The 15,789-nt window shown below is 50.4% G+C and overlaps 2 protein-coding genes across 6 annotated transcripts in view; one reads left to right on the top strand and one right to left on the bottom strand.

The window, feature by feature from the left end:
- Positions 1–1,001: 1,001 nt before the first annotated feature.
- Jmjd4 (jumonji domain containing 4) lies at positions 1,002–8,354 on the bottom strand. 2 transcript variants are annotated; one of them, XM_004657450.2, is made up of 6 exons: positions 7,964–8,354; positions 7,554–7,719; positions 4,691–4,825; positions 4,262–4,529; positions 3,684–3,830; positions 1,002–3,505 (listed from the first exon to the last, which is right to left on the bottom strand). In XM_004657450.2, the coding sequence occupies exons 1-6, from the start codon at positions 8,226–8,228 to the stop codon at positions 3,206–3,208; spliced, it is 1,281 nt and encodes a 426-aa protein (XP_004657507.2). In that variant the 5' UTR covers positions 8,229–8,354; the 3' UTR covers positions 1,002–3,205. The 2 variants fall into 2 exon arrangements, with proteins under 2 accessions (XP_004657507.2, XP_045008897.1); XM_045152962.1 differs by lacking the exon at positions 4,691–4,825.
- Snap47 (synaptosome associated protein 47) overlaps positions 7,997–15,789 on the top strand; it is a 45,944-nt gene continuing 38,151 nt past the window's right edge. Inside the window, exon 1 of one of the 4 annotated variants that reach the window (XM_004657448.2) lies at positions 7,997–8,208. The gene's annotated coding sequence lies outside the window, so the exon portion shown is untranslated. Of the gene's footprint in view, positions 8,209–8,469; positions 8,575–8,642; positions 8,711–10,219; positions 10,331–15,789 lie in introns of those variants that run through there. The other 3 variants (XM_045152963.1, XM_045152965.1, XM_045152964.1) reach the window with 3 other exon arrangements.

Here is a 15,789-nt window from a genome sequence, read left to right as displayed (position 1 = left end):
AAGCCAGGGCCTCTCGTACAGCCGAAATGGTTCTTCACAGAGAATTCTGGGTGCTTTGCAGAGTTCCAAAGTGACCACCCAGCTCTGTTCACATGGCCACTTTGCTTACTTTCTGATATTAGTCTTTGTAGACAGTCACTCCCTTTTCTGAAGCTGTTTTAAGACCTCCAGTGGATGCCTGAAACCAGAGTACCAAACTCTTTATTTTTTCCTATACATACAGTTACCACAATTTTTAATTTATAAAGCACAGTGAGATGATTCCTAATAAAATAAAACATACTATGAACATGGTCTAAATGTTTCCTTTTAGTATTTTGGCTTACAGCTGACATCAGGAAACTGAATTCAGATCACATGGGGTTGCAGTACTCTTTCCTTTCACATTAAATCATGGCAGCTCCTGCGTTTTGCTTTTCTTCCTCCACCTTCAAGTGGCCCAAACAGCTGTGGAAGCCACTCTTCTCGCTACACTTCGATTATATTATTTTTTTTTTTTTTTGAGTTAAGGTCTCACACTGGTCCAGGCTGACCTGGAATTCACTATGTAGACTTCAGGCTGGCCTCAAACTTTCAGGGATCCTCCTACCTCTGCCTCCCAAGTGCTGGGATTAAAGGTGCGCACCACCACACCCAGCCTTTTTATGTTTGTTTGAGGTACGGTCTTGCTCTTGCCCAGGCTAACCTGGAATTAACTATGTAGTCTCAGGGTGGCCTTGAACTCCAGGCAATCCTACCTCTGCTTCCAGAGTACTGACACCAAACCCTGCACTTAGATTTTAAAAATCTGACTCAAGGAGTCCATGTCTGTGCACTTGCTGTTTATATAACACCTTAGTCAAGAGCTGGGGCTGGACCCAGGGGCAGGATTATAGGAGGGACAGTTGCCATAGGACTTAGCCTTTCTTGGCCCTTGGACCAAGATATAATTCCTTTCATTAATGCTTTACAAGTGTTCAAATATCCTGTCCCTTGCCTGACAGACCCTCAGGATGACACAGTTGGGTCAAGGACATATTTAATTTCCAACCTAAATTACAGGTTCTCCAAAAAACATCTACTTGGGAATGACAGAGTGTCACAATAGGACCACATGTGCTGCAGTAAGTTAAGGCTGGAGGTTGAGGCAACAGGATGTGTTCAAAGGCAAAATGAAGTTTCATAACACATGGTGAAATACTAATTCTTTGCTGCACACATCAGCAATAGGTGACACCATCTGAAGGCTGAACAGACTGTTGCTAAGCATAGGTTCTTAAAGACACTGTATACAGCTGTAGCTTGGTGCAAGCTATGGCTCTGGACACCGGTGTTATCAGCAGACAACAGGAGGAGTCTCCTCCTTCCTAACAGTGGCTGCTGCTTGTGTTACATATGGTCCTGGGTGTCAAACTCTAAAAATTTTTGCCCATCTGGAGGCAGGGAGGTAAACTGAGTTGCTCCTAAGCTGCTGGGCTTCATGTGTGAACTGGCTCCAGGTAGGGAGGAAACCGGGGCGTCTGGCCCCACTCCCGTTAGGAGCCTACAAGCACGGGACTAAGGACCTTATCTACCTCGGGATGCTTGGAAAGGACTCACTGTGGCAGTGCTGTCGGTACTGGCTGTGGAACAGAAGTGCTGCCATTACTTAGTGGGCAAATGAAGTGTAAGTACACTCATTCCAGGTTAGCCTGGGCTAGACTCTAATGAATGACTGTACTTACACTTCATTTGCCCATACCATGAGCCCTCTTCCTGGGCACAACATCCCACCTGTGGCTAGAGGCACTGAGCTGGATCTCCACCTGAGCTCCAGCTGCTCCTGGTGATCCCAACAGAGATGAGACCAGCTCGCTGGTGCTGACACTCCTGCACATGCCCAGCCAGTGTGGGACTGCAGCTCACAAGGTGAGCAGTGTGGACTGCCACCCTGCAGGGCAGCCACAGGCTGTGTCTTAGAAACACAGTGCAGTGCTCCAAGCCTCAGGTGGCTCTCTGAAACAGTTCCTAGGAGACCCCATTCAGTGTTATCCTAGGGATGAAAGGGTGCATCTCAGGGCCCAGGCCTGGCATAGAGCCACTACAAGGACTGTGGCCACCCTTCATAAGATTTTCCTCTTCCCATGAGGCCCCAGCTTGGTTCTCAAGGGATACAAGTTAAGGCAACATTGCTTCTGACTGCCAATGTGATCCACACGCCCAGTGTCATCGGGCCAGGGCCCAGAGCAGCAGCTTGTTCTTACACAAGCCTCACAGCACTGTCCTCTCAGCTGTACCTGCTGCTCTTGGGAGCAGCAGCAAGAAAAGAGCAGCACAAAGAACAGGGTGCCATGGAGCCCTATGCAGGCCAGAGGGAAGAGCTTGCTTGCCTCTACCTTAGACACGGAGAACCTACTGTGGACAGTAAGGGCAGGCCCTGCCCTGCCCAAGACTGAGGGACAATGGGGTGTGCTGACCTGAACGGTAGAAGTGACCCCAGACTGGGCTCTCCAAGCTTCTGCTCTGGGGTGGGCCTGCCCTCCTAGGGTAGCCCAGGTCCAGAACAGTTGAGGTGAGAAAGAAAACCCTTCCCTCTTCACCACTGCCTCCCTTCTGGGGAGATGGCTGGGCCAGTGGCTGGATTTTTCAGCTACCCAGCCTGTGCCTCTAGACACAGGCCAACAACCCCCAGACTAATAAGCCAGCTTCAACCTCCCACACCCTGGCCAACTCCTCCTGGTCCAGCCGGGACCCAGAACTCTCAGGACAGAACCAGAGGACAAAAAGGCTTAAAGGGTGACTGGATGTATGCAAGTGACCAAAGCATAGGCTATGGAGCACAGAGCAGCCTCTGAGGAGATCTCAGGACCAGCAGATAGGATACCCATCACTCAGGAGTCATGGGCTAACTAGGGTAGGTGGGTGGAGGTGGGAGGAGCTCCAAGGAAATATACTCACAAGGGCACCATTGGAGTTCAATTCCCTAGCAGGTTTGCAGGCATATTGACAAACCCATCTCGTTACTAACCACCTCAGGAGTTGGTCCCATTCTGAATAGACCAAACCCAATACTGAAGGCCTGGACCCTAGGAAACAGCCATAGATGGGCAAGATTGCATCAGACCACCTAAAAAGAGCTGTATCTGCCCAGCAGGGGCACATCTGGCCTCAAGGGAGGACTGTATGTACTTCCAGAGGGACCCTAAGGCAGGGAGCTGCCCTCCTGCATCACAACCTCCCACAGGTGCTAAAGGGCCTCAGCGGTGGCCACAGCATCCTCCAGCTGCCTGAGTAGCTCCTTGGGCTGTGGTGAGAATGAGCTGGTGTTTACTCTCTGAAAGTCAGGGTGTGCGGCCACAGAGGCCAGCACATCTGCAAGGCGGCCAACGTCAAATGCAGCCTGCTGCAGGCCTAGCTTTAGGCCCGTGCTGTCCCCAGGAAGCATGTCTGTCCCCTGCTTCAGGACAAGGAGTCTCTTCTCAGCAATGACCTTGAGGAAGTGGTAGAATTCTTCAAAATTGATCCCTGAGCAGGACTTCATGATGACCTAGGCCAGGAAAAAAAGGGTATGGGCCCTGGGTCACAAGCCCAGGCCCAGCCCAATGTGCAGATCCCTAACCAGTTAAGGGTGAAGGCAGGGCCCAGAGACAGGCATGCTGAGCCGCAACAGCAGCCTGGCCCCCAGGCTGACCCAACATGCTGGCTGCTGGCCTCCCGCCACCTACCTGGCAGTGATGGTCCCAGTCAGGCATGGAGTCCTTCCACTCACTGACTTCCTGCTGCACAGCCCTGAGCTCCTGCTGCAGGAAGTGCCACATGTTGGCCAGGTTGCAGCCATTGACCCAGTTGTGGTTGATGGAGATGGTATCATCCTGGAGGGCAGGGGGCAGGATGGCTCGTGCGCTCACAGCGGGTGCCACCCCGCTCGGTGTGCAATGCCCACTGCCCCCACCAGCGCTCTGGGTGGGCGACCTGAGAACATGCAGACGCCTGGCCTGCTGCAGCTGGGCAACGCTGATCCCCCCTCCCAGTGTGGCCAGCGTGTAGCAGGAGGAGAGCTAGGGCCTGGGACCATCTCAGATCGTACAAGCCCAGTGAGGGAACCACACTGGAATGGAGCAAGGGGCTGGGTCCTCTGCAGCCTCATCTGTGGCTACCCAAGCCCACCCTCACCCTGGCTCTTGGAGGGAATGATCAGGAAGAGACTAGTATTTGCTTTCTGCAGAGAGGCAGCTGGGGTAGCCAAGGGTGGCCTGGGGAGGGGGTGAGCGTGCCAACAGCAGGGCCATATGTGCCACCTTACCAGATTGTACACTTGGTGGTGCCACCCGCTGGGCACAAATACCATCTCACCAGCCTCCTGCACAACTTCAAGGGGTGGGCTGCTGTCCTTGAGCCTGGGGTACAGGCGGGTGTCTTGAAGCTCAAGGGAGGTCACATCATAGGGTAGGTTGCCATGGCAGTCCTGCAGGGCCTCCTCCTGACCTGGCGGGAAGAACAACCACTTCTTCCTCCCACAGATGTTGACAGACCAGCTGAAGGAGCGGAAGATGTCTGCATGGAAGGGCGACCTGCAGCAAGGGTTCCTTGGTTTGTGCCTTGTGGAATGCAGAGGAGGCCCTGGCTCTTCTGACTGACCTCCAAGCAGCCACCTCAGAGGCCTCCAAACACAGGGGACTACCACACCTCCCACCTCGTTCACCAGGTGCCCAGGGACCCTGCCTGGCATTACCAGGAGCCCCTGGGCCCAGCATAGACAAAGCGGTAGTCATCCACATTCAGGGCATCCCAGAACTCATTCAGCCAGTCTGATGAGAAGTATACTGGCAAGATGAACACATCTTCCAAGTCTTCCTCTGAAGAGTCTCTGTGGATAGTGCAGAAAGCTTCAACAGTAATCCACCGGGTACTTACCCAGCAGGCCCACCAACATCAATATCCTAGGGCCTCCTAAGAGCATCCAGTCTTAGTGGAGCTGCCTGACAGCCACAGACCCTGAGAGACCTGAGCTGAACTCCCTCAAATTGATCAGCCCAGAATAGTTAGCATGGAAAATTGTGGCCTGGCATAACCATCCCACACAAGCAAAGGTTACTGGGATCTCTGAATATATGGCAAGCATCATGCCAGTTGCTGAACTGTAGGCCTCCTAACTCTCCAGAAAATCTCTAGGCTGCAGGCCCAGGTGTGAGGGCTACTGAGTACCTCTCAACTTCATTACTAGAACCCTACCCACTCACCCAAACACAGGAGCATATATTACACCATTCCTAGCAAAGGCACAACTCAACCAATACTATGTTGGGAAAAGCTCCTGGAAGTCATGTCAATCTAATTCTTGTCAGAGACAGTGAGAGGGCAGAGCCTGGGCAGCACCACTTGCCTGCAGACCCCAAACGCCTTCAGGATTCCCTGCCTGGCCTGCCTTTGAACTCGACAAACTCTTCGTTTATCTGTAAAATCCTGCTCAAGAATCATTTTCCCTGTGTTCTCCTGACTGTGAGCACTGTACCTTCCTCTGTCCTTTCTGATATTTTGGGCTTGCAAATAAAATACAGGAAACCTGTCAAACACTGGTTTTCAAATATAATGAACAATTTTCTAGCACAAGTATACCCATGCAGTATTTGGGGAAATGCTTACTCAGAAACCCCTCAACCCCAAAGCACAGCACATGACACTATCTGAATATGGGAATCTGTCTTTGCTGTTAGATCAGGAATGTCCAGGGCCAGAACCAGCATCTGGCCACAAGCCACAAGGTGTCCATCCAGGCCAATTCTCTGTGCCAAACAAGCAGCATTATGACAGGGTACGATGAGACTAGTGCTTCTCATGCCTCTGGTCAGTTGTGGAAACTGCAGGCCATGAGTTCTATCTTACGCAGCTTCTTTGAGCTTTAGTTTTGCAACAAGTGATATAAGAATTCAATTGGAGCCGGGCATGGTGGCACACGCCTTTAATCCCAGCACTTGGGAGGCAGAGGATCGCTGTGAGTTCAAGGCCACCCTGAGACTCCATAGTGAATTCCAGGTCAGCCTGGGCTAGAATGAGACCTTACCTCGAAAAACCAAAAAAAAAAAAAAAAAAAAAAGAATTCAATTGGTCACTTGGTTCACTGAACAGCAGACTCTACCTTCTGCTAGGGGTCTGAGCTTGTGAAATGCACACTTAGCAAGGGACACACATAATCCCAAAGCCACCATGGAAATGGGTGGATGTGCTTCCCACAGTAAGGGCTGTGGAGGTTGGGTCATGGGGATAGGTGAAGCTCCTAAGATGATATATAGATTTTTTTCCTCAGCTTACAATGGGTATATGTCCTGAGCAGTCCATATGAAAATCCTGAGATAGTTAGGTTTGGAGGCCATTGAGGATGGACCTCTCCTCTGCATTGAACTCCATATTCCTTCTCCCTGGTGAAGGGAGGAGGGCAGAGGTGTCAGAGCTTTGTTTAGGGAAAGCTAATTCCTCCTGGCCAAAAGATTATAATTTGAGTCTTAACTCTGTCCCTGTTGGAGAAATGAAGAGTTGATCCAACTGAGCCTGTAAATCACCCAACCAAGAGACCACCCCTCACCTAAAGACATGCTAAGGAAGTGGGAGGAATATTTATTCTCTTAATGAAACAATGGACTTAAACTCACAGAAGCTAGGCAATTGCTTGCAGATTCTCATTACTGAGCCTATTTGCTTCTCTGAGTTCTAATTCAGAAAGCAAATTTTTTACTTTTTCTTTTCTTTAGACCCTGGCCAAAATTCCAAGCATGCTGGTCTCCACACTGGGATTCTTAGAAGCCCCATTCCCCCATGTAACTGCTTTCCTACCTCTGTTGCTGAGCATGTCTACTTTCTGGATCCTAATTCAGAAGGCTTGACTCTTTCTATTATTCATCTCTCTCCTCCCAACAGATGCTGAAATTTAAAGCTTCCTGTCTTATGGTTTTTCCTCTCAAAAGCTAGTAAATTTGTCCTCAATTTTTTTTCTTGAACCCATTCATAAATTCTATTATTCACAAAACTAAGAACCCATGAAAGGGAACCCCAGTTCCCAAGAAACAATATAATAAAATTCAAAATAACCTAAGAGTAGGTGTTTGGGATATGGAAGACCCTGGGTTCACTCTTCAATATAAAAAAGAAAAACAAAGCAGTGTTCTCAATTGCCTGAACACCACAGCTTGACAAGACAGCCTACTATACAGCTGTACAGGGATGATTATCTCCTGGAGGGATGACCAGTCTGATAGGAACTGTGGCTCCTCACCACTGCCCAACATTGGTAGAGGAACAGACCACATATGGCTAGCTCAGGAACAGAACAAAATTCAAAACTCGAAGTACAGTTTCTACTAAATTCACAACATTCTTGCACCATTAAAAAGTCAAAACTCCTAGGTTCAGCGATCATAAGGTGGGGACTGTCTGTGTGGGGCAACTGAGGACCAATCAGGGAGAGTGCTGCATATCTTAAATCTTAAATGCGATTTCTTTTCAGGGTGAGACGAGAGCAGTGTTCGTGCCCAGCCAGAAAGGCCTGGGGCCAGGCTGTTGTAGGATACGTTCACAGAGGCCACAGCCCCGCCCCCCATTACCTGCACAGGTGCCAGTCCTTGAGGTAGAGGCAGCCCCGTGGGGAGGAGTAGCCATCCCGGATATATTCCTTCCAGTAGCTGATGTAGTCGCGGAAGGGCATGTGCTCCTTGGGGTTCGAGTTGTATTCCCGCACTCCACAGTTGGCAACTGGCACAACCACATCTCCTGAAGCGAAAGGCTCAGCACAGACCAGGCTGCGAGTCCCCGACTGTAGCCCATCCCCCTGGGATCCCGCCCCCCGCCCCCCGTGCACTGGCTGCAGGCGAATTCGCCGGGAGGTCCAACACTTGGGTGTCCTGGCTGTCCCGTGCGGGCCCTCCGTCCGGCGCTGAGGTCTGGGGCCCTCCCGGCGTCCCCCAAGCCGCCCCGGGTCCCTGCCGCCGCGTCCCCGCGCGTGCGTCCTCCTCACCGTACTGCCGCAGCAGGTACTCGAAGTCGGGTCTCCCCGCGGGCGTCACCCAGCGTCGCCGACTGCCCCAGCTCTCGGTGAAGGCGCTGGAGAACACGCAGGGCAGGTTTGGCAGCAGGAAGCCCTTCACGAAGTCCGCGTACGAGAAGGTCTCAGGCGCCTGGATGAAGGCTACGCGGCTGGGCGCTGGTCCGCCGGCGCCATAGACTCGGCCCCCCAGGTTCCGGAAGTGCATCTCGGCGAAGGTGCGCGTCTCCCGGTCCATCGGCCAAGCCTGGTTAGGGAACACGACCCTGGAAGCCCAGGCCCGGCTCTTTACACTTGGTGGGGGGTGGGGAGGGCACGGAGGCCGGGGATTTGCTAAAAATAGTTCTGGGGCAGAAACGACAGTGCACACGGTGGGAACTAGATTGCAGGAGGTTCCGCTTCTTCCCAGCCGGAACCGTAAGCGCTGCACGCGGGGTCTGCGCGCGTGCGCTCTGCACGCTCCCTGCCTTACGCGCAGGCGCACGAAAAGTCCCCCGCGCAGTGGATGGGCTTCCCTGCTGGTGGCGTTCACGTCTGGTGGTCCGGCGGCCCCGACTCTCTGGCCCTGCGCTCTCCTGCCTCAGGTGAGCGGCGCTGCTCGTCTGCAGAAGGGCCGTGCTCGAACCGTCTCGGCCCTGCTCGGGACCACCCGCCCGTCACGGCGACGCGTGACGAGCGTGAGCGCAAACCAGGGATGACAGCGTCCTGCAGGGTTGGCAGGTGTGGAGCGGACGGTGGGAGCGAGAGGATCACGTGACGTCCAGCGGGCCGCTGGGGTTTCGAGCCCCGGCGAGTAGTTTAGAGCGGAAGGGTTTCCAAGGAAGACGGAGGAGAAAGGGAAAAATGAGTTTTGGAGGAGACCGAGGTCCAGCCAGGTAGAGGGGGTGTGAATTAGGAAGAGAGAAAGAAAGGATGGAAACAGAAGACAGAGAGTTATTTGGGAGGTTTGTATGATGGAACTCGTGTGCTGTGGCTCCTTCCTGGTGAGCTTCACCGCGACTCCTGTGGCCAAGGCGTGGGATTCTTTATTGTGGACTAGGTCTTGGCAGGAAATGACAATGCACGGAGTTCAGATGCAGACAGACATACGTGGCAGGTCTTGTGGTGCACACCTGTAATCCCATCACTGGGGAGGCTGAGGCTGGAGGATCTGAGCTCCATGACAACTTGGGCTACAAATGACCCTGTCCAAAAAAAGAAAAGCAAAAAACTTCCTGGCGTGGTGGCGGACGCCTTTAATCCCAGCACTTGGGAGGCAAAGGTAGGAGGATCGCTGTGAGTTCGAGGCCATCCCGAGACTCTAGAGTGATTTCCAGGTCAGCCTGGGCTACAGCGAGACCCTACCTTAAAAGACAAAACAAAACGAAAGCCAAATACAACAACAAACATCCAACTCATAATTTCATCCATATGTAATTTATGAAATTGCCTGGCATTAGAGCCTTTTGACTTTTCAGACATACATGTGTTCATTTCATTTTATTCCCTGTCATTCCCAAGGGCCCTTTCATCCTGTCCTTCCTACTGTGTTATGCTGGGAAATACCTATCAGTATTTGTCCTGCTTCCTGGCACACAATTCCTAAAATCCTTTTACTATGTAAACTGATTGTTATTTTTGCATGCTAATGAGCCCACTGCTGGCCAGCAACCACTATGTAGCTTCAGAGTGGGCCTAGTCACTGAAAGACCAGAACAAAATCAGAGGGTCAGGGCCTTCAACCTCAGCACCCAGGGAAGGGGGGTTAGCTAAAGGTTGAGTGGATCACCAATGGCCAGTGGCCTAATCAGTCATGTCCTTGTACTGAAGCTTCCATAAAAATCCCTAGAGGTCACATTTTCATTTAGAAAGAGCTTCCTGATAGCAGAAAAATGTGGATGTTCTTGGAGAGCAGTGCTCTAGAGGATGTGGAAACTCCACTCCTTCCCCATACCTGGCCATGTGCATCTCTTCGTTAGTGTCCTTTGTAATTATTATAAAATAGCAAACATTAATTTGCATTTCCCCAAGTGCTGTGAACCACTTGAGCAAATCAGTACAATCCAAAAATGAGTCATGAGAATCCTGATTTCTTTTTTAAAAACATTTTTATTTATCTATTTTATTTATTTATTTGAGACAGAGGGATAGAAAGAGAGAGAGTGAGAATGGGTGCGCCAGGGCCTCCAGCCTCTGCAAATGAATTCCAGATGCATGCGCCACAATGTACATCTGGCTTATGTGGGACCTGGAGAATCAAACCTAGGTCCTTAGGTTTTGCAGGCATATGCCTTAACCACTAAGCCATCTCTTCAGCCCCTGAGAATCCTGATTTCCAACTGTTGGTCATCAGAAGGACAGGTAAGGTGGCTCGGGCTTGTATCTAACACTGAAGTGGGTGTATCTTGAAGACTGAGCCCCCAACCTTGGCATTCGATGCTGTTTCCATTCTGACTGTCAGAATGAACTGAATCAGAGGACGCTCTACCTGTGTTCTGCTGCACAATTGAGTGCTTGTTGGTAGGGAGAAGTCTACATACGTTTTGGGGTACCAGACATCTCTTGTGCTGATGGTAGTTTGAAAGCAGAGATAAAACAAGTAGTTGTTTTTCCAAAATAATATGAAACTCAGGCATTGCTTGGGCTGTAATCAAGTTCCCAGAGAAAGTAGAGGTCGGGGAGAGTAGATGCATATGCTCCCAGATCTCTTGGGGCATATGGGCACCTAAAGTCACAATGCTCCATGAACCCCTGGACACATAGTTGGTGCTGTATTTTATGTCCTCTGCATGGTGGACCCCTGGTGTTAGTGTCAACATCACTGTGCATGTGAGGCCTGGAGAGGACTGAGGCACAGGTGTATGTCTCTAAAGCCCCCGACCCTCTCCTCTACAAAGCTAGGAACTGGCTAGTGATGTCCATCTTCTTCTGTCCACCCAAACCTGTAGAAGCTTAGCCTTCTGGAAGACAGGTACAGGAAGGGGTTAGAGTTAACGATGTGGCAAATGGTGGAAGATCTTAGTTCTCTCCGAATATCTAGTGCATGTCCTGGAGCTAGGCTGTGATGTTTGGATGAAACACCCCCAGACAACATGACTGAACCTCCCAGGGTGGGGATGGGAACTTCTGAGGGAGTGGAAAGAGGGTCTGTTGCAGAGTGAGAGGACAGGTAATGGAAAAAACCAGCCACGCCGCCCCCGCTGTGCACACACAGCCTCACTGTTCTCTCTCCTAGCCTTATAGTCTGGAGGTATTGGAAGGTGTGTAAAATGTTGCTTATTCTGTTACTTTGGAAATTAACTAAAAATAGGGTGTTTACTTGCTATTGAGTCTCACTCAAAGGCACATGTGTGATGGAAATGCTGAAAGAGACCCATTATGCCGATCACAGTGTGTTAGGAATCACAGTCATGTGACTTATTCCCCAAGAGCGTCACTTGTGTGGATTAGCCTGACACCCAAGGGCTCTTGGCCATGACCTCCCACAGTAATCCTGTCTCTTACATGCAGGGTCAGTGCTGGGCTTCAGCTCCACACCTGCACTGGTGGAGGCAGGTTCCAGCCTGTAGCAGGCGGACAACAAATAAAGACTTCAGGAACACACCGTCATGGGAAGGCCCGGCAGAGTGTGAGGGAATGGACACAACCTGTATTTCTTTTTCTTTTTCTTTTTTTCCTGAGGTAGGGTTTCACTCCAGTCCAGGCGGACCTGGAATTCACTATGTAATCTCAGAGTGGCCTCGAACTCATGGCAGTCCCCCCACCTCTGCCTCCCAAGTGCTGGGATTCAAGGTGTGCGCCGCCACGCCCAGCACAACCTGTATTTCTACACAGTCTTCTGTGACCCGCTCAGCACGTATGCATGGGGTGCCCATGGGGTGCACAGGCTCCTTCTGTGATGGTCATCTTCTCTGGTGTGCAAACTGAGCAGCTTTGGAAACAATTGAGCCAAACTCTGGAGCGCAGAGTACTGTGTACTAGGAAGATAGAGGTGTCATCTAAGCAGAGTCATGGAGAGCGAACAGTGGAGAGGAAAGGGCAGCAGGATATGGAGAATCCATTTGAACATGTGCGTTTTTTTAATGTTTTTGTTGTGTTTTGTGATGCTCTGTTTTTTGCAGAACCCAAGAACCACCTATATGTTAAGGAAGTGCTTAAACATCCTAAATTGAGAAAGGCTTTTGGCAGAAGTGAGATATTTTGTAATTCTGTCTCTAACTACCTGATGGCTTGCTGGATAGAGAACAGTTTACAGGCTGAAGTGAGCAGGTTGTTGGGTTGTATAGGCAGGCAGTGACACTGCTCTGGAGAGAGGTGTCGATGAGGGACTGGAGCAGTGGAGAGCTGGCAGGACTTGGTGAAGGCCTTAGGAGAATGAGGAAGATAAGGATCCACAAAGACTCTTGGGTTCAGAGGAGGCTTCCTTGGGAAGAGGAGCACACATGGGAGCTAGTGAAGAGAGAAGTACCCATCAGATCAGACATAAGACAGCGAGCTGATGGTGGAGCTGGTTTGGTTGCAGGTGCCCGTTAGTTATGGCATGGAGATGCCCAGCAGGTGAACCGATGTCTGAGTTGAAGCCTTGATAGTTCCTGAGCTTGATAGTTAAAATAGGGTGAAATCAGCCTTGAGGTGACATTGAATGCCATGGCACTCTCTTGACTTCTTAGTGTCCCCTAGTGGGGGCAGTAGCTGGGTGGGATGATGGCATCTGAGGGAGGCATGTGTGTTTAAGTTGGAGATTTTACAGCAGGCTTGTGAACGGATGGAAAAGGAATTGGAACACCACGGCCTGCAGCTCACATCCAGCTGCCATGATTTTGGAAGTGACGTTTTATTGGATAGCTGTGTCCCTTGGTTGATGGATCACTATGGCAGTTTGGACTCCACTAGGGTGGAAGTTAGTGTGTGACTGAGACCCATGGACTAACAAACCTAAAGTATTTAACACCTGGCCCTTGACGGACCACATTTGCAGCACCCAGCGTAGGAGGGGTGGAGAAGTCAGTGATACTGAGGAGGAGGGATTTGGGGGAGAGCCCTGGGGGAAGGCTTGGTCTTCAAGGGGAGCAGTAGTCCCTTCCTGAGGACTCTGGGGCCTGTGTCAGGCAGGGCAGGAGGCAAGTAGGAAGGATGGGGTCTGTCCGTGTTTGGGCGGCTTCTGAAGCACAGTGGGCGCTCTCCTCACTTCCACCCTTCTACTTACTATCGTTTATTTTGGTTTTCTGGGAAAGGTGCCCTGGAAATCTGTGGTAGGAAAAGCTGTGCCCACATGTTTCTCCTTTGCTTCTTCCTTGATATTTGTCAAACATAGATACTAGTCTCATATTTATTGTCTGTAATGTCATCTGAGAAGTATTTGCTGTTCCCATCTTTCACTTTTCTGTCCTGTCCTCTGTGAATTGTGGAGTATCTCAGAATTGGTGTTGGTCTGAGGTCTTTCAGTTATTTTACCAGATGGTAAACAGAGGTCCAGAAGGTGAGGTAACTTTTCCCAAGTCGTAAAGCTTGTGGCAGAGCTGAAGGAGCTGCAGCTGGAACCACAGCAAGCTTCCTCTGGTGCTGTAGTGCCAGACATGGTGATTCTCAGGGGGTTTATGTGTCACTTCATTTCGTGCTCACAGAATACTCCTGGTGCTCTGTGCTCAGGAACAACCACATGGGGTCTGGTAATTGGTTGCTCATACAAACCTGTATAAATTAACAGCGTGGTAGTGTGAAGTATGTGTTTGGCCCTTGTCCTTTTTCCTGGGAATCTGGAAGTGAAGTGCTTTTCACATGCCCATGACATGACATTGAGCCCTCTGCTGCCTTGCAGCCCCTGCCTAGTTTCTGGGTGGCACTGGTACTGAAGGACCAGGGCAGGATCAGAAGATGGGGAACTTCATCCTTGCCTTTAGCCTCCAGGGAAGGAAAAGGCGCTGAAAGGTTGAGTGTAACACCAGTGGCCAGTAGTTTAATCAGTCACACCATGAAATGAAGCCTCTATAAAATTTCTAGGGCTAGAGAGATGGCTCAGTGGTTAAGGTGCTTACAAAGCCTGATGACCAGAGTTTAATATCCCACATAAAGCCAGACACACAAAGAGGTGCATGTGTCTGGAGTTCATTTGCAGTGGCTAGAGGCCCTGGCTGTCTCTTGCATGAGCCCTCTCTCTCTGCTCTCTTCCATCTTTCTTTGCTTGCAAATAAAATAAAATAAATAAATATAAAAAAAGTTCTAGAGGATGTGTTCAGAGAGTTTCCAGGTACAAAATACTGGAAAAGTTTCAGGGAAGCCCCATCCCTTCCATATACCTGGTGCTGTGTATCTCTTGGTCAGCATTCTTTGTAATGTTCCTTATAGTGCAATATTAAAATAGTAAATGTAAGTGTTGTTCTGAGATATGTGAGCTGCTTCAGCAAGTTAATCCAAGCTGAGGAGGAGACGTGGTCCCTGACTCACTGGTGATGGGGCAGACAGACAGGTAAGGCAGCCTTGGCTTGCAGTTAGCGTTTGCAGTGGAGGTGCTGACGTGTAAGTGAGCTGCAGGATACCTTGCTCGTATACGTTGGAACCAACTGGTAGGTGGTGTGTGGGGAGACATCACACACATGTGGACAGAAATGGTTAGTGTTGTGAGAGGAGAAACTGGGTTTGCTTTTTTCCCCCTCTGTGAGCCTGGCATTGAATAAACTGTGGTCTCCCTGGAAGGTTTGGGTGTGGCCAACTAGTAGGAAGCTGCTTTCAGCCAGGAGAATGGGGCAAGACTGTCTTTAGGGCCAAGTACTTACCTTTTGGGGGCTCCTCACTTGCAGTTCTATCTTACACTGAGACCATGGCTAAGCTGATTCTGCTCCCCTAACTGCAAGAAAGCACCTTGAACTGCTGATGCATGCTGTCAGCTGCTCCCCGAATTCTGAGGAGTGGATGCCTGTGACTGCCACGGGTCATGTGCATGGCTTGGGGTGCTCTTACCTGTAACCCTAGTCTCGCTGGGAGATGGGGAGATGGGCTGATGAATTGAAGGTCTCAGCACCTGCTCCTTGTCCCTCAAAGCACCATGGTAGAAGGTGCAGACATGGGTTTCCCAGTTCAGGGACCTGTTACCTAGGGTTCACTGTAGTTTATCCAGGTGGAAGACACTGCCACATTAGTACGGCCCTGGTGTGTTCCAGGGAGGGGCTCATGCTGTCAGCTTGCCTACCCAGCCCCTCCCTCAAAAGAGACAAAGTCTGCCTTCTATACAGAAGGAAATGGCTCCTGCAGCTGAAAAAATCTCCCCCACTTTTCCAGTGACATCAGGCCGTAAACTTCCTGGCTGTCTCTTATGGAGTTTTCCTGAGGTGAGAGTGCGAGGTGTTTTGTTTGTTTTTAATGTGGTAGTTCCCCGTGGTCTGGCCAAGGACAGGTTCTTAGGAGGCCTGGCTGAGGATTCCTGTGGGCCCTAGTTGCCCTTTGCAATTTGGGATTATCTCTGAGGTCCCTCTAGCCCAAACGTTTTATTACCTTTAAGTCTTCTTGTGTTTGATTTTGTTTCGTGATGATCACAAAATACCAAGTTTGGTGGCTTTCTCTGGAGTATGTCCTGTGTCAGGTATCCTGGCCAATAGAGCTGTAATACCGTGGTTTGTAGGAGTAACTCATGATGCAGGTTTGGCATAGATATGTGGGAAATTTGGGTCTGTCCTTGCTGCTGTTGTGAAGAGAAGGTCTAGGAGGTAGCTGTGAAGAACTTGAATGAGATGGTTGGGGAAGTTGAATTATCATTTGACTTTAGCTTAAGTTTTGTGTATATTAAGCACATCACAGGTAGGTGTCCTTTCTTCCCTTCATTCTTC

The sequence above is a fragment of the Jaculus jaculus genome, chromosome 6 (genome assembly GCF_020740685.1).
Source record: "Jaculus jaculus isolate mJacJac1 chromosome 6, mJacJac1.mat.Y.cur, whole genome shotgun sequence".
NCBI lineage: Eukaryota > Metazoa > Chordata > Mammalia > Rodentia > Dipodidae > Jaculus > Jaculus jaculus.
The sequence above is the reverse complement of the archived record's forward strand: the minus strand, read 5'-3'. Positions and strand labels throughout refer to the sequence as shown.